The 24,634-nt window shown below is 55.6% G+C and overlaps 1 protein-coding gene across 1 annotated transcript in view; it reads right to left on the bottom strand.

The window, feature by feature from the left end:
* Positions 1-24,634, bottom strand: part of SYT7 (synaptotagmin 7) — a 42,130-nt gene that overhangs the window by 9,355 nt on the left and 8,141 nt on the right. The window contains exons 2-8 of the mRNA XM_085317790.1: positions 16,134-16,237; positions 14,960-15,039; positions 12,961-13,092; positions 12,160-12,375; positions 8,128-8,496; positions 4,915-5,040; positions 1,339-1,477 (exon numbers count right to left, since the gene is read on the bottom strand). Of these exons, the coding sequence (XP_085173916.1) occupies positions 1,339-1,477; positions 4,915-5,040; positions 8,128-8,496; positions 12,160-12,375; positions 12,961-13,092; positions 14,960-15,039; positions 16,134-16,237 (1,166 nt within the window). The remainder of the gene's footprint in view (positions 1-1,338; positions 1,478-4,914; positions 5,041-8,127; positions 8,497-12,159; positions 12,376-12,960; positions 13,093-14,959; positions 15,040-16,133; positions 16,238-24,634) is intronic.

The raw sequence follows: 24,634 nt of genomic DNA, 5'->3' as shown, positions 1-24,634 counted from the left end.
GCATGGAGCGAATGGGCTGTGAGCACAGGGCTGTGAGCGCAGATGTGGCCTCTCCACCAGCAAACTGTGCCATGGCAGAGGGCTGTGCTACCCTACCACGAGGCACTCAGCATCACGCCTCCCTTTGTGCTCCATGGAAGAAACAAGCCCATCCCAACCTACTCTGGAGTGACCTCTGGAGTGATCAACTGCTGCTGGAAACCCATGGCAGGGCTGGCAGCTCTCCTGCTGACAGTGGGGGCCAGCATCTTGTGGTGCTGCCCCCAGCCCTCCTGACCACCTCTGTTGCAGAGATGTGAACGCAACCCCTCAGCAGAGCCATCAGCCTCCACCACCCCTCCTGCTGCCTCTGGTCCTCCTCTTGGTGCCTGCAGGCAGCAGCCACATCTTCACCACACCACTGCCAGCAGACATGAGGCCCTGAGCCCTTTGCTCTGTTTAGACAAACAATTAATCTCCAGATCCATGGCCTCAGGCACTCACAGCTGTCTGGGGAGCTGTCAGACAGCATCAGCTTCTCCCTGCCTCCATACTGCAGGCATCTCCTTAGATGACTCCTGGCTCTGCTCCATGCGTTCACTTCCCGGGGAATGGGAGCACCAATTAGCCAAATTCCTGCTGACAGCCTGTCTGTCCAATCTCCTGAACCAGCTCCCTTGTGCCGACCTAGGGGGCGAAGGGCTGCGTCACCTCACTGGGGCCTCAGTTGACCCAGGGACATATTGACCACAGCACCTGGATGAAAAGGGGGCCTGGGGGCTCAGCAGAGCAGGGCTCGGATGTGCTGAGCCTCTCATGGGAGAGGGTGAGAGCAAGGAAGAGCCAAAGAGAGTGGCGAGGCACCCAGACTTGTGCACAGAGAAGGAGAGCTCAAACCATCCCAGCACTAACTCACAGCAGGGATGGGGTCTAGGAGGCACCAACCCACAGAGCACAGCTGCCCAGAACATGCTCACAATTTGCCCCAATGGCACTGCCATTCTAGACCATTGCATCAAACCAACCATGATGGTGTGGTGAGCTGGAGCAACCCAGAACATCTTGGCAATGACCTGCCGTAAAGCAAAACAGCCTGCTCCCTATGCCATGCTGAGCCATAGCCCAGAAGGGCTCAGGGATGACCGAGGATGAAGCCAAGATCCTGTGAGGAGCTGCCCACACCTCATTAGAGCAGTGTCAGCCCAAAATATCTCCAAAACAAATCAGGAAGGAAGCAAGCAGCAGGAATGTCCTGCTCCTCAGGATAGCCAGACCAGTTGGTGGAATGGCATGGGTGTGTGTGGCATGGGTGGTATGGCTGCTCTAAGGCCAGGAGCAAGGTCTCCAGCTGTCACTCACCATGAGCATCTCGCTGGTCAGTGAGTTGACGAGATCTGAGACAGAGGAGCGTGGCTCAGTCTTCCGGTCAGACTCATCATGCTGCTGGGTCTGCCCAGGCACTGGGGCTGTGTTTGCTGCCTTTCCACCAGCTGGTAACCTGGAGAAAGAGATACAGCACCTTAGAGAGAGGCTGAGTGCAGTGAGCAAGACAGTGAGGGTCTCCAAGCCCTGCAAAGGCTTTGGCTTGGACCGACTCTGCCAAGAGCTCAGAGCATCCTTTGTATCTCCGAGAAGCCTCTCCACCTTTGGCCTTCAGACTGCATCCCCCCAGCCTCTGCCATGCACTTTGCTGACAGGTAGGGCTGAGTGCCCATCTGCCAGCCTGGGTGTGCATAGCGTCCAGGGCATGCTGTCTGGGAGCTGTGACGGCACCCAACAGCAGGTCCAACACAACCCCAAACCAACCAGCTGGCTCACAGCAGAGCTGCGACAGCTTGCAAACCTCCATGCCAGCACAGCAAGTCCAGTGCAATCTGTAACCACGTCCACTTCCCGCTACCTCACCATCTGGCAGCTGCAGCACCCTTGGTGGTGCCGTACTGCAGCTGCAGGGCCATGCTACTCTCTCAGGCGATGTTGCGGAAAGGCACAGGGCTACACTGTGGCTGCATCCACCTGCCTGTCTCTGACCCTCGGGTGCTGCTTGCCACAGTGGCAGCTCAATGCATGACTAAAAAAACCCTTCCCCACTTCCTTTCTTGCTCCATCAGCCCAGGGCCATCTCTTCTTCCCTGTACGTTTCAGCCCCCAGCATCACTCAGCGCTCCACTGCCGGAGCTGGGTTTCAGGGCTGGCAGAGGCAGTTGGTGCCATCCTGACTGTTTCTCTGGCTTGCAGCCCTATGTAGAGGGGATGGGGGCCCAGTAGCTCTGGCATTGCAGAAGTACTGTGTGCAATGTGCTGGGAGGAGGAAGTAGCCCCACGGGGAGAGGGGCAGACAGTGACGGGACATGTGCTGGCCCTCATGACAGTGGCAATGGGGATGGGCAGGCACACAGTGGGGTTGTGCTGCCACAAGGTGTGAAGATAACGGAACAATGGGACACAGAGGCGCACGCCGGAAGAGAGAGGGGCAGCACACGCACACCTGGACAGCCCTCACTGGCTCCCATGGCAGAGGCAGATCCAAACTCACCCCAGAAAGAAGGACACATTATGCACGCAGACACAGCTGGCATGCACATCCACCCACTCATGCACAGATGCAGGAGAGATGCCCACACTCACACGTGCACTCGTTCCAGTACTTAGACAGCTGTAAGTTGACATTTCCACACACATCAAGACACCGTGATAAGTCAATGGACAGGCGCATCAACAGAATTCAAGTGCCTCAACCCACGGCATGGCAGAGCAATGCAGATGCACTGCTGGTGCAACACAGACACCATGCTGAGCATTGAGTACTGCCTCAGAATAACATGAGTGCACATGGATCCAGACACACGCAGAGACTCCTACAGCGAGCTCAAGACACGCAAAATTCCTGCAGCCTTGTGCATGATGGACACACACACATGCTAATAGAGAAGCACCAAAAACCTCAGTGTAATGGGGATGGCAGCACACGCAGAGCCCCTGAGGTGCACACACAGAGGTGACCCACACAGCAAAACGCTCACAGGAGCAGCAGCAATGCCCACACATGCATGCACATGTGCACACACACACCCTCCAAGTGCATGCACGCATGTGGCTTGCCCGCACAGGCGGTATGGTGCACAGAGATAAAGGAGGAGATCGAGCTAGCTGGAGAGGCAAAGTCAGGTTAGAAACAGGGTGAGAGCAAATGCAGAGGAGACGGTGGCCAGCGACGGGGACTTCTCGGTGAATTGTCTGTGAAGCGGCCTGGGAAATGGAGCGCATCAGCTGAGGTCACAGGATAGTGAGAGAGAGCATGAGAAAGAGAGTGCAAGAGAGGCGGCGCTGCATCTTCCACCACAGGACCACCAGCCCACTGCCTGTGGGAAGGGAAGGGGGGAAAGAGAGGATCAGGGTAGACAGAGAGAGGTTAGTTGATGGAGGACAGACAGAATAAGGTTTGTGGCTGAAGCCACCAGGGCCAGGCTGCAAGGAAGAAGCAGAGACGTGGGAACAAAGGAGACGTTTCACAGCAGAACAGCACACAGTGACCGGGAGCGCCAGGCAGTGAGGTGAGAGTGCAGAGGATGCTGCAACCAGCTTCGTGTCCTCGGAGCCCAGCTCACCCCTCCACCACCGGCTTAATCTCACCTGTGTCCTGCTGGGCCAGAGGGGGACAGGGACCAGGGAGGGAGATGAAGGCATGAGGACAAGCTTCAGCTGAGGAAGTTGGGAGAGAACACTGAGCTGCTGACGGTCTACATGGGGATTGGGCCTTTCAAAACAGATACTGGGGCTGGCAGAGGAGCAGAGGGGAAGGGAAACAGGGTCTGGCTGCAGCCCTCAGCTGCCACCATCCAGCTCCTGAGTGCTGAGGAGGTGCTGGGTGCCTGGACACAGGCGCTGGGAAGACCCAGCCATGCTGGCACATGGGGCTGTGCTCTGTGGGCTCCCCGTGCTCCTGGCAGGAACAGGCTGTGCAATGTGACACTGGGGAGGGAAGTGCTAAAATATGGAGTGAAACACAACCCGAACAAGGTAAAAATAGTCAGTGGGTGAGAATGGTGCCACTTCGTTAACACACCAATCACGTGGGGAGCCAGCGCTTGCCTGCTTCACACCTCCTCCCTGCTTGAGAGGGGATTAACACCCACTCCCCATGGCTCAGGACTCCTTGGCTCCTGACAGTATTTCACAGCAGTGGCTGCTCTGGACTCCCCAGGCTCTGCCATTGGCACTGGCCTCTCTGCTGCCCCAGGAGAAGTTCCTGGCTGCATGTCATGGCAGCGGCTGGAGCAGCCTGGAGGCTTGCAGCATCCCCAGGCAAGGGCCCAAGCCATGGAGTTTGGTGGCTGCCCACCACCCCTAGGCAGACAAGCAGCTGCCATGGAGACCCGGCTCCACAGCAGGTGATGGCAGGCAGCCTCTGCCAGGTTCCAGGTTTCAGCAGTGCAACACCTGGGGGCAATACACCACTGACCCTCGAGGTCAGAGGATGCTGTCTCTGCAAACATGGCAACTTCAGGAGGTTCTCCTGCAAGATCAACCAGCCCATGGCTAGGTTGTTCCTTCTCCCAGGCCAGGGATCTCCTGTCCTACTCCCTCCCTCCATGCTGCCCCCAGGCATGCATCCCACCAGTATGCACACAGCGCAGGGTGAGATGGAGGTGGATGAGGATAGGGAAGGGAACAAGGGTAGTCAGGGAGGGAGAAGGAGAGGGTTGGGGTCTACTCAGCATAGAAACTCCAGAGGGATGAGCTCCTCCCCCTTGTGGGCACCAGCGGGTTGAGAGGGGAACTGCCAGCGTCTGCAAACGTCACCGTGCCGGTGCCCGGGCTGCCTGATGTGCCACCCTCTGCTGCTCCAACCTTCACGCTCCATGAGGCCAGCCTCCTCCTCCTCCAACCCTGGGTGAGGTCCTCCTGCAGGACTGCCCTCTTCCTTACTCATACCTCTTGTCCCCCTGAGCGTTCGGCTGGTTCGGCTCTGTCCCAGTGGGCTGCAGGTCAGGGATATTGGCAAAGTCATCTTGCTCTGAGAGTCCCAAAACCAGGGATAGCACAACCATCCGGCCTTCCCTGCCCAGGCAGTCCCGCACACAGGGAGAAGGAAGCAAAACAGGAGAGAAAGAGAGAGAGAGAGAGAGAGAGAGAGAGAGGAACAAAATATCAAACAGGGAAGCTGGAGAAGAAACAGCACCGAAGCCTCACGGCAGAGAGTGAAAGGGAGAATGTGTGAGAGGCATCAGGGCTTCAGAGGCTAGGTTGGGAGAAAGGCTGAAGGTTCCCAGGAGGGAGCGTTATGGGTCCAGGCCAGCCACAATCCTTCCTCTGTTCCTGAGGCAGGAAGTGCAGAGTGCTCCCTGGGCTACTCAAGCTGGGCTGACCAGATGAAGTAGGAGATGTGCTGCCTGTCACACCAATGACCAGGCTGCTGGGCATGGTGTCAGCTCCAATCAGAGGCTGGTACCTGCTGCTGGACGGAGGTCTGACCCCAAAGGGCTCTTTGACTTTGACTGGCAGACAGACAGAGCTGCATGCCCAGAAGCTGCTGGCCCCAGCCCAGTGGGACAGTGAGCTCCTGCAGTGTTTTGTAATATCATGTGGTTGTGGCCACCCCTCTCCCCTGCCCACAGAGTCCACAGTGGGAGGCAAGTCCCAGCTGGGACCCAGGCAGGTGCTGCTCCTTAGAAAGGTTGCACACCATGTTCCTCAGCCCTGGAATGGCACTTGTGGGCTCTGTCCTGCTTGGAGATGTCACTGGGATGAGGAGATGCCAAAGTGCTACCAAGAGGGAAACAGTGCCAAGAGAGGTGGGGAGCATGACCAAGGATGAGGGATGATGTTTGCATGAAGCTGGAGGAGGGACAGGAGTCTGCCTCTCAAGAGAGGAGCCATGGAAAGACACAGGAGAGACAGAAAGATGGAGTAGTGTGAAAGAGCAGCAAGGGACAGGCAAGGCTTTGCTGCATGGCACCCAGGAGCATCAGAGATCCCTCAGCCCAGCGTGCTTTGGAGGGCTCAGAGGCACCAGTATAGTGAGACTAGAAAAATTCCTGGTGGAGATGGCTACCAGCAGCAAGTAAAGCTCAGGAAGAGAGACCATCCTCCCAGCTCTAGAGGGAAGTAAAGCTGAGTATATCAGGGACGGTCACCTCCCAGATGCTCTCCCTTCTCCTTCAAGCGTCCTTGCTGCCTGCCAGTAGAGACCAAATGCAAGACCCTCTAGTAAAGGGATTGCTTTGGTGGTGTAAAAAGTGCTGGGGATGTGTTTGACTCCCTTCCTCCCACGGATGGGGCAATGCTCAAGGCACCTGGCTCCCTCCTCATTCCTGGAGCATGTATTTTCACCCTCTGGAGGTTTTGGGACACCATCTTCCCCTCGAGAAGGGCCTCGTGGATTACGTCACCCAGTTAGCACAGCCTCCTCTGGCTTATGGCTGCATTTGCTTTGCGGCACAGGGGAGCAAGGCAGGATGGTAAACAGAATAAAGAGAAAAAGCAAAGTTAATAGCAGTTGGAAAGCAGTGCTGGTAAATGGCAACGATTCCTCCATGGGGAAGCAGTACAATTGCTCAGCATATCCCTGCTCTGTGGATACTCCCCCTCGTTGCCAATTAAGGCTGGAACCAGTGATGATACTGGGTAAACAGAGAGGAATATGACCCTCAGGATGGCTAATGAGATTCATCTATAAATCAGGAAGGCATCAAACAGAGCTTTCTATGAATGCCTCTCAGGGAGAGGCCAGGAGGCAGAGACTCCACAGTGACATGTATGTGGAGGAGAAGAGGGGGTGTGAACAGTCCCAGAACGGACTGGGATTAATCATGCATCAGCTAACAATAAGGAAGGTGGCTATGGGGGTTAGTAAGACTGGCAGAATGACTTGCATCTTCTGGGTGAATACACCAGAGGAGCCGGTGTGGGATAATTTGGGCTGGGAAGTTAAATAATTTTACCAGAGCTGACCTGGGGAGCAGAGTGGGTAACCAAACGCACATCTCCTAGGTCCTCATCTTTCTGACTCAACCTTGCTGCTAAAGGAACTGTGTGGACTGACATGAGGATGGGAGCTGGCCTGCTGCCCCTCACCCCTGCAAGAAGTGCAACCATGACGTGGGGCATCTCTGTTCCTGGGGAGTGAATGGAGGCTGGTGGCAATGGGTGAGGACAACAGGGAGGGTAGGGGGTGGAGGACATAGTCTGTGAAGGAGTGACAGTATCATGTGCTGAGATATGATGACAGCAAGGGACTCAGATTAGTCCTCAGCATCTGCGATTTAAAAGCCACCATCGTTAGGAGATATATTTAAGACAGATTAAAGATCACACACATCAAGCAGCTCCAACAAAGCTGCATTTGCAGATCACAGCACAGGCAGACCAGAGGCTGATAGGCAGCAATATTGGGGCTGAACAGTCACCTTGGTGTGAGGAGTACCATCAGCAAGGCTGCTTCCCCCTCCTGCTCAGGGGGCATTGCTTCCACAGCCCTGGGAACACACCCCTGATGGCAGCTCCACAAGCTGGAAAATTCCTCCCTGGTGCAACATCTCACCACCCACAGGCAACGCTGTGGGAAGAGCACCTAGCGATGGCCTGGATTCTTGGGCATGCAACCTGAACACCCTACCAGGCTGCAATTCAGCCCATTTTCACATTATCATGGCAGTCAAGGAGCCTGAGGACAGACCGCAGCCTCCCTGTGTTTTACACGGGACAAGGTAAGACCTTTCCCACTTTGCCCATGGGGTGAGGACTCTACATCCCATCCCTCAGCCTAGGAGACACATCTGACCCCACCACAGACCAAAAGGGACCCCAGGAGCAGCAAGTCCCTTCTACAAAGGCAGCTGTGCTGGTCAGCAACATGGCAGGGGACTCGCAATGAAGCCCCCCCATGCAAAGTAAACATGGCCCGGCTAACCCTGAGAGCATATGAAACATCTCCCCAGCCACCAATGGTAAGGGGAGACCCATCCCTCTGCCTGTCCTCAGCTACTTGAGAGGTGATGGTGTTGGAGGGGGCCTGGGTCCTCCCATGGCTGCACTCCTGAGGGCCACATGCAGCATGGCACAGTGCGGAGCATTGCTGCTAGCCAGGATAGTGACCTGCAGGAGGAGGGGAGAGTAAAGGACACAGAAACAAGAGAGAAGACTTACAGAAAAGACTTCATGTCCAAGCCTCGGTTCCGAATTTGCCCCACCACATGGTCCCAGCTGCCGGGATTGGAGCGGCTCCGGCCACCTGCTGTCCGATGCTTGGAGCCAGCAGCGATGCCTTGGCGTGCCTGGCCACTGCGGTAGCCCCGGGGGTTGCTGGTGCTGGAGCCAGAGCTGCTGTGGGCCTGGAGGTGGCCCAGGCTCTGGCTGGTGGTGGGCTGGCTGTGGTTGGCCCGCTGATGCTGGCTGAGGGGCTGTTGCAGACTTTGCTGGCGTATAAGCGTGCGGGGCCTCTGGCATTTGGGGTCGCCTGCTGAGGTGGGGATATACTCAAGGGTAGTGGCTGTGGACAAGGTGGAGTCCTCGAAACTTAGGGAAAGGAAGGGCAAAGGAGAGGAGAGAAAGGAGAAGAAGGTGAAGGGGCAAAATTGGAGGAAGGAAAAGAAGAGCATTAGAGAGAAGATGCCCCAGCGCAGGGAGCAGTCTGGCAGGGGCCAGCAGATGCAGCGACCAGTCTCTCTGGCTCTTGGCCCTGTCGTGGCCTCTCCAGAAGCAGGAGGCTCTTGCACCATGGCTATCTCACCCATCTGCCCTGCTTGCATCTCCTGAGCGCCATCTGATCCTGGTGGGCTGGAACTCTGGCACTGCTGCGCCTGTCCGCCTTGGCGCCCTCCCATTCCAGCAGCTGATGCGCATCTGGTGCCTTCCCAGCACGCCGGCTGACCTCGTTTGAGAGCTACTGAGGCTGCTGCATGAAGGCGAATCCCTCTGTGGCCACGCGACTCCCATTCACATGCTGCCAGCCAACCCACCCTCCTGTCCCTCCCACCCTCAGCGTCCAGCCCTCTACCGCCATGCGTCATGTCTCCGCCTTCCTGGCCCACCGGGGACTGAGACAGGGTGGGAGGCTGGCAGGCCTGTGTAGGATGGGGCCTTCCCACAGGTCCTGGTGCAAGAGGGCCAAGCCTTGTGGCTCCTCAGCTGCAGCAGGCTAGACTGCCACAGCACGCAGGGTCTACCTAGGGGCCAAGCCAGGTCCCGCGCACCAAGATGCTGCCCACAAGCAGGGGGACGGACCTCTTTTTGCAGCAGCAAGGGTGGTGACAGGGACTCAGCCCTGGCCACAGTGGTCTTCCAGCCCTGCTGCGAGCATGGAGAAACCCATGGGCCCAAGCCAGAGGCCCAGATGGGCTTCACCTGGGCAGCAGGAAGGGCACATGCAAAGAGCAGGAGAGGCTGCAGCCACAGTGGGGGGAGCGGTGGTGCTGACAGCTAGCCATGTTGCTAGCCCCAGGGCAAGCCCTGTGGCAGTGCAGAGCACACGCAAGACAGGCCCATACAGCCAGGCACGAGTGCCCCTGGGAAAGTGCTCAGTATGGCCCTTCAACAAGGTGCGGGCCAGCTCCTGGAGGGAGCAGCCAGCCATGCGTCACCCCATCAACTCATGCAGCCAGCAAGCAGGAGAAAGTCGCTTGCCACAGCCCACAAAGCTCATGGCTAATCACAGAGCCAGACATATGACATGTAGCTCGTATGTGCAGCCAAAGCTCAGCATGCAGGCTTGTATCCAGCTGGCATGTGGCACTACTACTTAAACCCAACCAAGTGTGCAATGTGGTCCCTGCAGGTGGCTGGAGGCGGCCTGCGATAAAATGCATTGCCAGGTGCCTGCTGGGCCAAGCCACACTGTGTGAAGCTGGCCATGTGTGCAGATGTGGTCTGGCACTGTTGGCAAGCTCTTCCAGCAACCATCTGGGCCATGCAACCCAGGGAGGTCCAGCCCAGCTGCTGTGTCCAAGGCTCTCAGGAGTCTCTGCATATGAAGACAGCCAGGTAGCTGTGACCCTGGAGCCATAGACCCTCCTGAGATCACCATCCCTGCCCAGCACGGGGGGAATCGCCTTCACTAACAGTAGCCTACTTTCTTTCTGCTGCCGCTGGGGCCAGGCTGGGGCAATGATTGAAACCAAATGTGACAAACAGCAGGGAGAGAGAGAGGAAGAAGAAAAAAAAAGAAGGGTGAAAGAAAAGCAAAAAAAAAAAAAAAGGATTGAAGCTGTTGAAGCTAACCATCTCTCTTGATTGGACCAAAGGAAGGGACATTTATAGAGCATCTTAAGAGCGTCGTAAAAAGAAAGAGTGTAGATCTCGGAAAAAAAAAAAAAAAAAAAAAAAAAAAAAAAGAGCAAGAATGAAAGTGAAAAGGGAGGGAAGTTCAGAGGAGCAGAGAGCCCTCCCGCTTCATGGACCTGGGCCTGGCCTAGCTCTAGAGCTGGGATCCCAAAGCAGAAGACAAGTGCATTGGCCAGGTGCTGTGCCTCCCCTGCCTTCCTCTCTGCCTGCCGTCGACCTTGTTTCAGTTTTTTATCAACTCCTAAATTAGTTCATTTTACAACCTCTCAGTCACAGGAAACTAAATCTGGCTCCACTTGGCCCAGAGCCAGCTGGAGACACAAGCTCCTGGCAGCAGGCTGTGCCATGTGGGAGCTGGGCCAGTGCCCAGGGTGCCTGGCCTGGATCCCACCCTGTCTTGGGTGCCTGGCACCTGGCCACTGTGCCACGAGCTACCACATCATAGCTCTGCGCAAACGTGCAGGGAGGACTATTGCAGACCTGCTCACCTGGCACTGATCTAGATCAGGTCATGAGGCATGGAAATGAACACCAGAAAAGCCTGAAAGCCACAGAAATTGAGCCTAAAGTAGATCCTAAGGGCAAAAAATGCTGCGAGGCAGGAGGCTTTGAGGGCAATTTCCTCGATCCCCTTAACTCTGCTCTCCAGCCCCTCCAAAACGCCAGGCACATAACGGGGGCCAGCTGGGCTGTGGAAGCTGAGCACAGCATGTCAATTCTGTCTGTCTGTCTGTCTAGCTCTTGGCAGCAATTAGTTACAAGTTCAGAGCAGAGAGCGCCTTTTCCGATTTGGATGCCTTTGCACTTGCTGGGGTCCTGAAATCACATGCCACAGCCCAGGAGATTTCAACCTGGCTTGTCACAGCAAGTGGAGGTGCAGAAATGCTTTGAGTTTCCCATATGCTGATGTCTGCACAGCATCTGCGGACTGCCTTTTCTTAGCTACGCTTCCCACAGCCTGCAGAAGCAGCACAGACCCCCCAGTGGAGGGTAGGGAGATGTTCTGTTTTGACACAAAGCCTCAGTGCAAGTCTTCCTTCTCTTCCTCATGCTCTCCCCTCGCTCACGCACACCTCCCACCCACTGTGTTAGAACACACGAGCAAGACCAAGCTGAAAAGGGGAAGTGGGAGGGCCAGGTTGCACTTCTAGGGGATCCATGGTAGCCCATACACATGTAAGCTAGGGAAGGTGGGCCTGGCAAGCTTTATCTGACAAGCTCCTGCCTTTCACACTGTTTTTTTCCTCTAATAGCACAGTTGGAACAAGACCGATGTGAGAAGTACTTCAGATTTTACCTTGACATTTCTGTAGGAAGTGCTTTAGTGACGGCGCTTTGCTGCAGCAGCACACAACGATGCACTGCCCTTTCCAAAGAACTGCATTGCTGGATCCCTAGATAAGGCACCCAAGCACACTTGCTATTCAGGGAATTATAGGACAACATGATATTTGAATTAACTACCGAGTCTGCCGCGACTCAACACAGGAAATCCGAGTGGAGATCAGGAATGTGAGGAATGTGAGGGACCAAGCCTGCAGCTCTGGCAGATAAATTAATTCCACTTAACTCAGCAGAGTGATGCTGATTTTGCCAAGCTGAGGATCTCATCTGAAATCTCTACCCAGCCTGCTTGATCTACTGCAGAAATGGCAAAAGCTTCATGTCCTCCCTAAATCTCATAAACCTCAGGCTTTTCCCCAAATCTTCCCTAGGGAATCAGAGCAGCCAGTGAGGCACCCAGAGGAGCCTGTGGGATGCCATGGAAGGGTTGAGCCCTTGCAGGCTGCTCTCCTTCCTCCGTTACTATTGCCCCGGTCCTGTGAGTTCTCCTGGCCTGTAGTGGCCATGGTGGTGGCCATGGCAGGGGCCCTGCTAGGGCTGCATGTGCTCACTCACTTGGAGAGGCTGAGCTTCCCTGCGGCCAAGTGGCTCTGCACTGTGTGCCAGCGGCCTCGGCCCGCCTTTCCCACACCAGGCTCGCTGTGGGCAGAGATGCTGCTCTTCATGCCGTCCTCGCTGAGGCGCTGCTTCTCGCCGGGGCGGCTGTCCCTCTCAGCTGCCAGCCCTGCCGCAGTCGATGCTGTCAGCTTGGCCCCTGACAACAGAGAGCCACTGGGCCGGGCCACCGGGCCGGATGCCCAAGACAGACATGGGGGGAGTGGCGGGGGGAGGGGAGGAGAGATCCAGAGCAGGAGGTGGATGGGCAGACAGACGGACGAGAAACGGATAGAGAGAGAGAGAGAGAGAGAGAGAGAGAGAGAGAGACATCAGCACTGCAAAAAGTGGGGGCCCTGGCATGGTGGCACCTTGGCCCTATGGGGAGGTTGTGATGGTGGTAAAACCATAAAAAAAGAAAAAAAAAATCAAAATAATAAAGGTACAGGAAGGAAGGGACGTGAATAAAAGGTTCTTTTCATCCCAGACTGGACAAGCGGTGGAGAGAGCTGCTTAGGAGAAGTGCCAGCGAGAGAAAAGCCATGTTAGTGAGTTGACTGGTGCTGCGGGGAGGGTGACGGAGGCAGGGGGCCCAACATACAACCCTGGCCCTGTGGCACCCAGAGTGGGCTGCAGAGGTTGCTCGTCCCTGTGGGCACTGCCCCATGGTGAGGGTGCAGGGGGTGGCCAGGAGCAGGGAAGGTCAATGGGGCTGCTCATATACTCACGAGGCGCAACTGGAGCAGGCAAAGAGAGACTCACTTGAGGGAAAGCCGTGGATCACCATACGGGGCGTAGGGTGAAATGTTTAGGATAAATTCCTTGGGAGGGTAGGAGCTCCATTTCTGCTGCACTGTGTTGTCATTGTTATTCCAAAAGTCTCTGTCTAGATCACTACGGTGGTGGCCGGAGATGAAGGGAGAAAGAAAAGGGAAATACAAGAGAAAGAACCTGAATGCCTGTGAGGAGAGGAAGGAGTGAGTGTCTGGCAGCCCTCCTCCCGCCAGGTCACCGAGCTGAGTCCTCCTGCAAAGAGAAGTGGCAGCGCCCAGCATCCCCAGGCACATTCACATATGTGTGCACAACCCTTGGACACACACACACACACACACACACACACACGTGGGCACACAAACACACATGGAGAGGAGCAGAGCAGGGAGCCAGCATCTCTGCCAGCTGGGAAGGAGAGAAGGATGTAGCACAGGTTGGAGACTGCAGCTAATCCCCATCCCTGCTCCTGGGGCTATCTGCCTCCCTCGCTGGTGCTGGAGTGGGATGCAAACAGCCCAGCAGGACCTGATACGGTGGTCCGGCTGGTACCGGGGTTGCTGGGATCTCCAGGGTGCCTTTGGGAATGCATCAGGTCAGGCGTGCTCCAGTAACCTCTTTGAGAGCTGTGTCCAGCAGGATTCCTGGGGTCAGCGTCTACCACCAGGCATCTGAGCAACAATTTGAGACAGGAGGCGATGCAGGAGGAGGCACAGCATCTGCACAGCATGGTCTACCACCAGGACCCCTTCTTAGGGAGCCAAGTTGGTCCCTCTAGGTGCAGGGCTGTTTCCTACAGGATCCAGCATCCACAGGCAGGACTGCTTCCACCCTGCTCCTCCCAGCAGGCTCTGAGGCTTGCAGGAGGCTGCTCCAGATGTGCCACTCCTTTTGTCCTGCCCTGTGTGCGGCCCACATATTGCCATCCCAGGGCCCAGATGTGCCGCTGCCCTACTGGCGCCTGTTCTGATGCAGGCATTAGCCCTCCTGCCTTGGGCCAAAGGTGCACTGTGGCCCCTCCCACTCCGAACAGGCTCCTTGATGTCATGGAGAGACCAGGGGGAAGCCTGATCTCCATCCATGTCGCCTCCCGACTTCAGCATCCCTGCATCCAACCTGGTGCCCCCGGGAGCAAACAAGACGTGGGCTTCAAAGCCAAGCCTGTGGCAAGCAACTCAGGGACTTCAAAGGCCATTGACAGGCTGTGTGCATGCGCTTAGCCCTCGCTCGGGCCCTCCTATGGCTCCAGCATTATGGAACACCGCATAGAGCCTCTTGGAGTGCCGAGAGCTACATGTGCCATTGTCTTGTCCCTCTGGCAGCCACCTGCCTGCCCGCAGGCATGCAGCCCAGTACAGAAGGGACATGTCACACAACAGGGCACGTGAGAGGAAAAGCTAGTACTGTGGGTTTACATCCCATCTCTGCCCTGCTGGCATTATTGCCTGCCCCCTTCCCATCTCTACTGTGGCACCTGGTCCCAGGGATAGCTCTCAGCTCATCCGGAGGATGAAACGGGCCCTGCCTGGAGGCATCCCTACAGCTCCATCCCAGCAGCCCTGGAGCTTAGCACACCAGCTGGATACTGGAGAGAGCAGTGATATCCTGGCTTGGTGCTGGACCAAGCAGCAGCTCCCTAGAGCACTCCTACTGCTGGAGTGGAGAGAACCCAGGGACACCTCCACCCTGGTGAAGGGGATGGCAAGAATGCCAGGGGACAGGCTAAGCTATGGTAAGGGGCGCATTAGCCCTCCCAGGCCTTTGAGAGCCCAGAGCAAAGAGGATGGTCACATAGGTCCCCAAGGAGAGACCTTCTGGCTACCTGGAGGGAGAGAGTGCCCACACTGGAGACCTGGAGACTTGGAGTATGTTAGCAAACATCCTGTGCAAGCAGGACACCAATAGGTGCTTGCAGTGGGCACATGGCATGTGCAAAGGGGGAAGGCAGCCACAGCCCCTATCCCCCTCCCCGCCTTGGCCTGGCACCTACTTGATGGTTTTCTTTTCACTGCGGCCTCGACTGGAGTCTGGTGTACCCACAGTCTCCAGGGACGTCTTGTAACGCTTACCCTGTGGGGAGAGGAGACGTGCAGTCATGGCCAGAGCTGTGCCAGGAGCAACCCAGCCCTCTGAGAGTGGCCAGTCCAGTCCCACAGCCTGGAGGTGGAGGGCACCTGACTGGTAATGGTGCTGGCTTTCCAGAGACTTTGTGACTACACCTCATGCCCTCAATCTGCAGGAAAGTTTGGCGCTGACCTAGATTTTGCCCTTGCCCTTGCAGCCTCCAATTTGTCACTTGCTGCTGCATCTGCTGCTTAGCAGCCAGGCTGCACCCTGCTGGGTAGGTTGGGAAAACTCTGGGCACATCTTCCCTGGGCCCTTAGGAAGGGGCAAGGGCATCAGGAAAGCGTCTTCGGACAGCACTCCTCTACGAATTGGAGAGCAGATGCAGGGCATGTACCCCACATGGCTTCAGGGGCAGGGGAATAACACTGTCCTCCATACACAGCCACCTCCTGGGCTACCCCAACACCAGCTCAACAGGCAAGGAGCACATAATTTTAGGATAAATTGAGCCTGCATTAATTGAGTTCACCTTCCTGCACCCCCCCCCAAAAAAAAAAAAAAAAAAAAACAGGAGAATTGCTGTACAGTAATGAAGCTGGCACTTGCTCCTAAACAGCACCTGCAATCAAGGCACTTGATGGTGATTTCCAACAGCAGGTTAAACATGCTACTCCATTCCAGGGCAGGCAAGAGCTCAATTAATCCCAATTAGCAAACAATTAGGAGCAGAGGCTGCTCCTCTGTGCAGGTGCAGGGAGGCCACGCTAGGAGGGGAACAGGGCTGGTGGCACAGGACAGTATGCGGGTAGGCTCTCTTGGCCACAGTGCAAACTGCTTGGGAAAAGGAATTTTCCCTTCCTTTTTCCTTCTCCTTCCCTCCTGCCTCTTCAACTTCTCTGAGGAGGGGCATCTGGGGGCAGCGCTTGCTTCTGCTGCTTAATTAACACACTTTAGTGAACCAGTTCCTGGACAGTTGTGTATGGGGAGTGGATGAATTGAATATTCTAGGGCAGGAGGCATGGCAGGATGCAGGGCCCCCCATTCCTGCTCCCTGTGGGGAATGCTTCTGTCCAATCCCGTCCCACAGAGACACTCACCAATTTACGTTGGCACCACTGGCAGATCCCACAAAGGACAATGGTGATGCTAAGGCTGATGGTGATGATGGCAGAGACGAGGATGACGTCGCTGGAGGGAGCCCCTGTGGTGAGAGCAGAGCAGAGTTGCCGTTGAGCACAGGGACAGCAAGGGTGGCCAGGCACAGGATCCGACAGCACCTTGCACATAGCACCCAGCACTGACCCCACAGCACCCAGAGAATGCAAGCCATCCTCCCGCTGCTACTGTATCCCACATCTCCATACTCCATGCTGGAAGTTCTGGGAGTCCCCCTGGCTCTGCTGCAGTAGGGGCACCCCACTACTGTGGGGCTTTGTGGAGGCTCGGCTGCTGACACAACATGAGGTGCCCCAGCCCAGTCCATGCCCACTCCAACCACAGCCATCTCTGCCTTAAGAACTCTGGTTTTGGGTTAGCTAAAACCATATAAATTCACTCTGAATGACAGCACAGGTTGAGTGGTGGTGGGACTCAGGCATTGGGATCCCCTGCTCTTCCCGAAAGTGCATGGCAGCGCTGTGTCCCCATTCATGGGTCTGGAGCAAGAGTAGGTCCCTTCACTACTCAGAGCGTCTCTGGCATCGATGGGAAAGGCTGTTGGGCTGGAAAACCCCTGGGGCCAAAGGCAGACTGCTTCTACCCAAACCACTCCCCACCTCTCAGCTCCAGAAACAACCCAAAACCCTGTGCCATTGGCACCCTACTCTCTTTGGGACCCTCACAGCCCATGCCATGTCCTGGCACGTGGCTTGGCTCGCCAGGCTGTCCCTCACACCACTACCCATGGCAGTGAGTAATGCGGCTGGAGCGAACCTGCCCACGACTGTATAAATATTAAACAATAATCATTAATAATTAATTCACTGGCAGACCTTGTTATTGTAATGAAATTTGCTGGTGGCACAGATGCTGGGATGAGTCAGAGCAGAGCAGGTGCCCAGAGCTGGGGTGTGAAGAGGTCCCTGGGCTGGCAGTGTCCATTGCAGGCATAGGAACTGGTGATGGGCACATTGGGGCAGCCTGTGGGTAATTTAGCAGAGACTGGCTGCACATGCCCTGCTCCTATGTCTTTGGTGCCCCAGCCCAGCATCCAAGAGCCCCACTCATTGTAGGTGCCTCTTTAGGGATGAGATGCAGGGACATATCTGAGAATCACCCTCCTTTGGCTGTAGACCTGAGCATCCAGGGCCTGAGCTCTTCACCCAGCCTCTGGGTAAGGGCAAGATCAAAGCAGACATTCCAGCCCATTTGTGGCCTCTTCCTCCTTCACAGAATCACAGAATGGTTGAGGTTGGAAGGGACCTTTAAAAACCATCTAGTCCAACCCTCCTTCTCAAGCAGGGTTACCTAGAGCATGTTGCTCAGGACCATGTCCACATGACTTTTGAATATCTCCAAGGAGGGAAACTCCACAGCCTCTCTGGGCAGCCTGTTCCAGTGCTCAGTCATCCTCATAGGAAAGAAGTCTTTTGTCATGTTCAGGTGGAGCTTCTCAGAAGACTTTTCTTTGCTTGAGGAGGATTGGGTTAGAGAACTTTTAGGCAAACTTGACATTCACAAATCCGTGGGCCTTGATAAGATGCAGCCATGGGTACTGAGGGAGCTGGCAGATGTTGTTGCCAGGCCACTCTCCACCATCTTTGAAAAGTCATGGAGAGCTGCAGAGATGCCTGAGGACTGGAAGAAAGCCAATATCACTCCAGTCTTCACAAAGGGCAAGAAGGAGGACCCAGGCAACTACAGACCAGTCAGCCTCACCTCCATCCCTGGAAAGGTGATGGAACAGATTGTTCTAGACGTCATCTCCAGGCATATGGAGGAAAAGAAGGCGATCAGGAGTAGTAAGCATGCTTTCACCAAGGGGAAATCATGCTTAACCAATCTGATAGCCTTCTGTGATGGCATGACTGACTGGGTAGATGAGGGGAGAGCAGTGGACGTAGTGTACCTTGACTTCAGCAAGGCTTTCGACACTGTCTCCCATAACATCCTCCTAGGTAAGCTCAGGAAGTGTGGGTTAGATGAGTGGACGGTGAGGTGGATTGAGAGCTGGATGAAAGGCAGAGCTCAGAGGGTTGTCATCAGTGGCATAGARTCCTGTTGGAGGCCTGCAGCTAGTGGTGTTCCCCAGGGATCAGTACTGGGTTTCATACTGTCCAACTTCTTCATCAATGACCTGGATGAAGGGACAGAATGCTTCCTCAGAAAGTTTGCTGATGATACCAAACTGGGAGTAGTGCCTGATACTGAGGGCTGTGCTGCCATTCAGAGAGATCTGGACAGGCTGGAGAGCTGGGTGGAGGGGAACCCCCTGAGGTTCAACAAGGGCAAGTGCAGAGTCCTGCACCTAGGGAGAAATAACCGTAGGCACCAGTACAGACTGGGGGCTGACCTGCAGAGAAGGACCTGGGAGTCCTGGTGGACAACAAGGAAATCACGAGCCAGCAGTATGCTCTTGTGGCCAAGAAGGCCAATGGTATCCTGGGGTGCATTAGGAAGAGTGTTTCCAAGAGATCGACTGAGGTGATGAGGTGATCCTGCCCCTCTACTCAGCCCTGGGGAGGCCTCATCTCGAGTACTGTGYCCAGTTCTGGACTCCCCAGTACAAGAGAGACATGGAGCTACTGGAGAGAGTCCATTGTAGGGCTATGATCAGAGGGCTGGAGCATCTACCCTCTGAGGAACAGCTGTGAGATCTGGACCTGTTTAGCCTCGAGAAGAGAAGACTGAGGGGGGATTTTATCAGCATGTATAAGTACCTGAAGGGAGGGTGTCAAGGGGATTGGGCTAAACTCTTTTCAGTTGTCCCATGCAACAGAACAAGAGGCAACGGGCACAAACTGAACCATAGAAAGTTCCGCCTGAGTATGAGGAGGAATTTCTTCACTGTGAGAGTGACAGAACACTGGAATAGGTTGCCCAGAGAGGCTGTGGAGTCTCCTTCTCTGGAGATACTCAGAATCTGTCTGGATGTGATCCCGCCTAACCCCAGTCGGGGTGCGGGGCAGACTAGATAATCTCCAGAGGTCCCTTCCAACCTCAACCATTCTGTGATTCTGTGTTTCAGTTTGTGCCCATTGCCTCTTGTTCTGTCACCGGGCATCACTGAAAAGATCTGGCCCCGTCCCCTCTATACCCTTCCTTCAGATACTTATACACAGTGATAAGATCAGGCCTCAGTCTTCTCTTCTGCAGGCTAAATAGGACCAGCTCTTTCAGTCTTTCTTCAAATGAGAGATGCTCCAGTGCCTTCATCATCGTAGTGGCCCTCTTCTGAACCTGCTCTAGTAGCTCCATGTCTCTTTTGTTCTGAGGAGCCCAGCGCTGGACCCAGCACTCCAGATGGGGCCTCACTACGGCTGAGTAGATGCAAAGGATTACCTTCCTCAAACTGCTGGCAATACTTTTCCTGATACAACCCAGGATACCATTGACCTTCTTGACCACAAGGGCCACATTGTTGGCTCATAATCAATTTGGGGTCCATCAGGACCCCCAGGTCCTTCTCTGCAGAGCTGCTTCCCACTGAACTGCAGCAATGCTTGGGATCCGGCTCTTGGGGCCCCCAGCACCTCCAGCAGCCCCTGCCATGCTCTAACACTAAGGTGAGGCTGCAAAAATACCTTCCTTGGCCCATGCAAGCCAAAATCTGGGTACTGGACTCCTCTGTTGTGCTGTGCGGGTGCAAAGGCTGGATTAGGACTTCCAGATACCCCTTGGATGAGGCTGTTGACCAGGATAGAGCATCCTGCTGCCATCTCAGGCCACCTTGGGAATGTACCCACAGGGGTCCAGACCCTGGTTTGGGGCAGGGGAAGAGGGGAATGATCCACAGGTCCTGGCACAGGTAGTGACACATGCCTTCCTGAGCACCTGACACTGGGGCTGGTTGCATTATCCGTTCCACGTGCCCACCACGAAAGACCAATGCTCAACATCACTTTTGTGCTTCTCTTTCATGATCCATCTTTTAATCTCCCGCCAGCATGCACATGGTTCAAGGAGGATGACTTCCACAGCCTGCTTTTAATTGACACCTCTGACGTATGACATCAGATAACCCCTCCGGCTTCCTTTGCAGCTGCCCTGGTGGGCTATTGCTCCTGTGGCCCCACAGCTGCTCTCTCTCCACTGGCCCCAGCACAAGCTGGCCTGGCAACTTGTCACCATATCGCCAGCTTCACCAGCTCTGTGGTGGGCAGAGAAATGGCCCCTTTTGTGAACTGGCCTAAATCAGCTGCAGAAAGCACATGGTGAGTAACTGAAAGGAAAAAAAAAGAAAAAAAAAGAAAAAAAAAAGATGACAATGACAATTAAAAAAGGAGTTTAAAGAGGGTGTGCTAGAGCAGTGCTGTCTGCCACGGGATGCAGGTGAGCGAGGCACAGGGGCAGGGCTGGGTGCAGCCCCTGGCCCTGGCCAGTGGCATTCACATGTGCTTCCCTCTTTCCAAAAGCAGAAAAGCATGGGGGGGTTTGATGGCACCATCATGAGGAGCTTGTGTGTAAAACTCACTTAGCAACTGTTGCCTAGGAGGGAATTTGGGACCAGCCCTTAATTTCAAACATTTATAAATGGAAGGCAGAGAAGCAGCGGGGGGAGGGGAGAGGAGAAGGGAGGGAGGGTGGGCAGCCAGCCTGCCAGCCAGCCAGCCAGAAGAAAAGAGGGGATTGAGACAGCCATGCCCACGGGCTCCACAGAGAGGACAGCCCCAGCTGTGGGACCTGCAAGGCAGGTGGCAGCCCAGTGGGGCAGGCAATGGACTTGGAGAGGCAGCCACTTGCTCCAGGAACAGCTAGGCTGGAAAGGGCCAGCTCAGTCACACCCAAAACAGCATGCTAACGAACTAGGTGATCATGACCCCCACGCCGGAGACTGCTGCAACCCCTGCTGGGCTTCAGCTGGAGTTTCCAGAGACGCCTCCATCCATGCAGAGTTAAGTTCATCTTAAATGTAATCTGGCAAAAGCTAAATCAAAAGAGAGCAAGAAAGAAAGGAGTGAAGTGCGCTGCCCGCAGAGAGCACTGGGGTAACACAGCTCAAGTGAAGGATGATCCCTGCTTAGGAAGGAGAAATCAGCCCAGGGCTCTGTGCCTGGGGCTTCACACCCAGCCCCCATGGTGAAGGGCACCCATGGCAGGGCCATAGCCCACTCTGCTCAGACCCCCAGTACTCCCACTGCTCAACAACATGGCATAAGGAGGAAACTGTCACTGGGTTCATTTTGGTGGCATCCTCAGAGCAGAGCCCTCTCGAGCCCTGCCTATGCAAAGGGTAGGGCTGCACACCCCCAGGTGTGGGGAGGACCAGGGCATCCCTGGAGCCATCATCCCCCAAGCTGCTTGCCAGGTGACAGAGCCAGAGCAGGGACCAACAGGAGAAAGAAGGATGGTGGTGCATGCCATGGCCCCACTCAGGATGCAGTGATGCTGAGCCTGCTCCTCCAGCTGGTGGGACGGAGCTGTGCCCACACTTGATGCCTGCTTCCAGCCAGAGTGCACAGGCGGCCGACAATCCCCTGTGCAAGCCCAGCTACTGCCACAGCAGCTTTTTTTCCAGCCTGCATGCATGGGAAATAACCTTGCCTCCTCTTGCTGCATTATGAAGGCATTCAGGTCTCCACATTCTTGGTGTCTCCAATGCCGGGTGACACGTCCAGCCTAGCAGGCATCCTGCATTTGACACTGAAAAGCCAAACTGCTGGGATGGTGGGATGAGCAGATACATGTGCATACACACAGGCAGATGGAGTCAGGGTGGTTTGCAGTGTCAGGGACAGAGCCAGGCCCTGGCAGTGACCAGATGGCTCACAGCCAGCAAGGACCATGCACCGCTTTCCTGACCGAACTCATGGCCACTTCTAACCTTCACTAGCCCTCTCCAAGGAGCAATGCCTGGCACATCGGGGCTGCCTGCTCTGTGACACACATCCATGACAGCATGTGCGTGCACAGACATGCACACCTGTGCACACAGACCCCCACATGCCCTTCCCATTCACAYCGGGCTCCTACCCTGCAGCACTCGGTCTCACAACCCACACTGGCCCTGCTTCCTGTAGCCCCAGCCCTGACAGAGAGATACCAGCCACTAGGCTGCAAAGTCTGCGAGCCACTTTCACCTCAGGTTTAAATGACTTGTTTTCCGGGCAATTAGCACTTGTTAATTAGAGAACAAAGCTGACGCTCTCCGGCATGGGGCTGAGTGCCTCAGCTTGCCCTGGCCCTGGGCAGCCCCAGGCAACGAGAGCTTTGCTGCAGTACCGAATTATCTCTTCGACCCAAATGAAGCTAGGCTGGTGGGTCCAGGGGCTGGGTCGACCCCCTACCCTGCAGGACCAGGGTGCTGCAGTCAGTGGTACCCAGCAGTTCCCACATGAGCCAGGGCTCACCTCTTGGCTAGCAATTACTGCCTGCAGGAGGCGGCACGCCCAAGGCCGTGGAGACAGGAGTGCATGATAAATACGGTGCTTGTTTACTCTCCTCACTGCCCCTTTGCTTCCCCAGCACTCTCCATAAATCTCTTTTATCTGCCAGCGCAGACAGAGCCAGGCACGTGGTGCACGCGAGACAGCGGCTGGCAGCCTGCAAGGACCTGCGTGCACTGCCATGAGGTTTAGGGGGTGGCTGTGTGGTGTGACCAAAGCTGGATGGTCCCTGTAGGGCCTGAGACCCATGTGCCAGGGCTCAGGCATCTCTTGCCTTGCAGCATCCCTGTGCGGGGCATCAGGAGGTGAGGGGGAGGAAGGAGGTGGTGATGGGGAACAGGGCAGCATGGTGCTTCCCTGCAGTTCTTGCATCAGGGTTCAATGAGATATAACTCCATTTTTACTGCCACTTATTGATGATGGGATTACCTGCCTTGTTAGCACTGCAGCTTGCTGTGAAGGATTTGCTCGGCACTGCATGAGTAGCAACCAGCTGGCTGCTCCAGAAGGGAGGGTCCCTGTGCTGGAGGAGATGATCCCTGTTATGGGCAGAGGGTCCCTACGATGGGGGAGTGGGTCCCCCTCTCCCTATGGTGAGGGGACAGTCCTTGGAATGGAGGCAGAGGGCCCCTCCAAGGGGATGGGAGGCAGATGGGAACACCGTCCCCTCTCCATTGGTGGACCGTGACATCTCATGCTGGTCCCACCCGGAGCCCCTGCGGCTGCAGGTGAGCAATCACTCAGCAAGACCACGAGCAAGTTTGCAGCCACTGTGGCAGTGGAGGAAACTCTTCAAACCTGACCAGCTGAGACCTGCTGAGGCATCTGACATGGATTGTTATTTTCTGAGCATTGCATAAACTGTGATCCTGCACAACTGGCTTCTCGACAGCGCCAGGACCAACCAGTGGGGCCAACAGATTTGGCATGCAGCCACCCTACGTCATAGGGACACTTTGCCCTTCCTGGCTCCACCCGGGACTTGGGCACAAAGAAAAGCTCCCCCTCTTCCTCACAAAGATGCCAGGACTGACAGCAACAGCCCTTCCCCTCCCTTCCCCCCCCCTCCCAGCAAGGCAGATGGGGCAACCAAAAGCCTCCAAGTGAACTGTCACAGGAATTTCCCCTACCCCAGTCCCAGCTATATGAGCCTCCCTAAGTTGGTCCCTAGAGCCCTACTTTTGCATCCAAAACATGAAAAAGCCCAGCCCAGGCCCAGTTAGGAAGGATCCTTGGCAGGCTATAACTACCCTCAATGAGCTCAGACCTGAGTAGCCTGTATCTGATATGCTCCAGATAATGCAGTCATGGATTGAGGAGTTTCCATCTGTCTATAAAGTCTTTACAAGGAGTAACTCCTCAGCTCTCATGCACTGGAAAGGATGCCAGGAATGGAGTGAAATCCCCACCACTAAAAACCCTTTGGCATGCAATTAAACCCACCCTGCTGCATGGGATCAAGTAGGTGCCACAGGGCACTGGCCCTGTCTGCAACGGCAGGGGTAGGCACAAGGTCTGTGCCATGCAGCCGCTCTTCAGCTGCTTGCTATTCCAGTCTAGTCCCCTCTGAAAGCACTCTCCCACCCTGCTTGCATGCCTCAACCCCAGGCTCCAGGCAAACACGCTCCCCTCTGGTGTCATCTCCTCCCCTATCATCAGTGCCATCAGAAGCCAGAGACATGGGTATCCACAAACCTGGGGAGAAATCAAAGCTGTGCAGAGCCTCCTTCCACCAGAAACACCCAGCTTGCCTGCTTCGCTCCCTGGAAGCAGAGATTGAAATCGCTCCAGAGCCAAGATGCTACAGCTCCATGCAGGGAAATTTCTCTGCATGCCAGTTTGCCTTCCACTGCAACATTGATGGGGAGCATGCCAGTCCATGCCAGCCCAGGTGCAGACATGTATATGTGCTTGCAGAGCTGAACCCCATTCTCCTGGGGACAAGGGAATGGAGATGTGAAGTGCCTACTTCGGGGTTCCCACAGTTGCAGCACTGTGAGGCATGCCACTGGCTTGCCTGCCACTGGGGCTCCAGGCACTGTGCAACGGGGAGC

Source organism: Rhea americana, unplaced genomic scaffold, assembly GCF_003343005.1.
Source record: "Rhea americana isolate MKP2758 unplaced genomic scaffold, rheAme1 scaffold_506, whole genome shotgun sequence".
NCBI lineage: Eukaryota > Metazoa > Chordata > Aves > Rheiformes > Rheidae > Rhea > Rhea americana.
The sequence above is the reverse complement of the archived record's forward strand: the minus strand, read 5'-3'. Positions and strand labels throughout refer to the sequence as shown.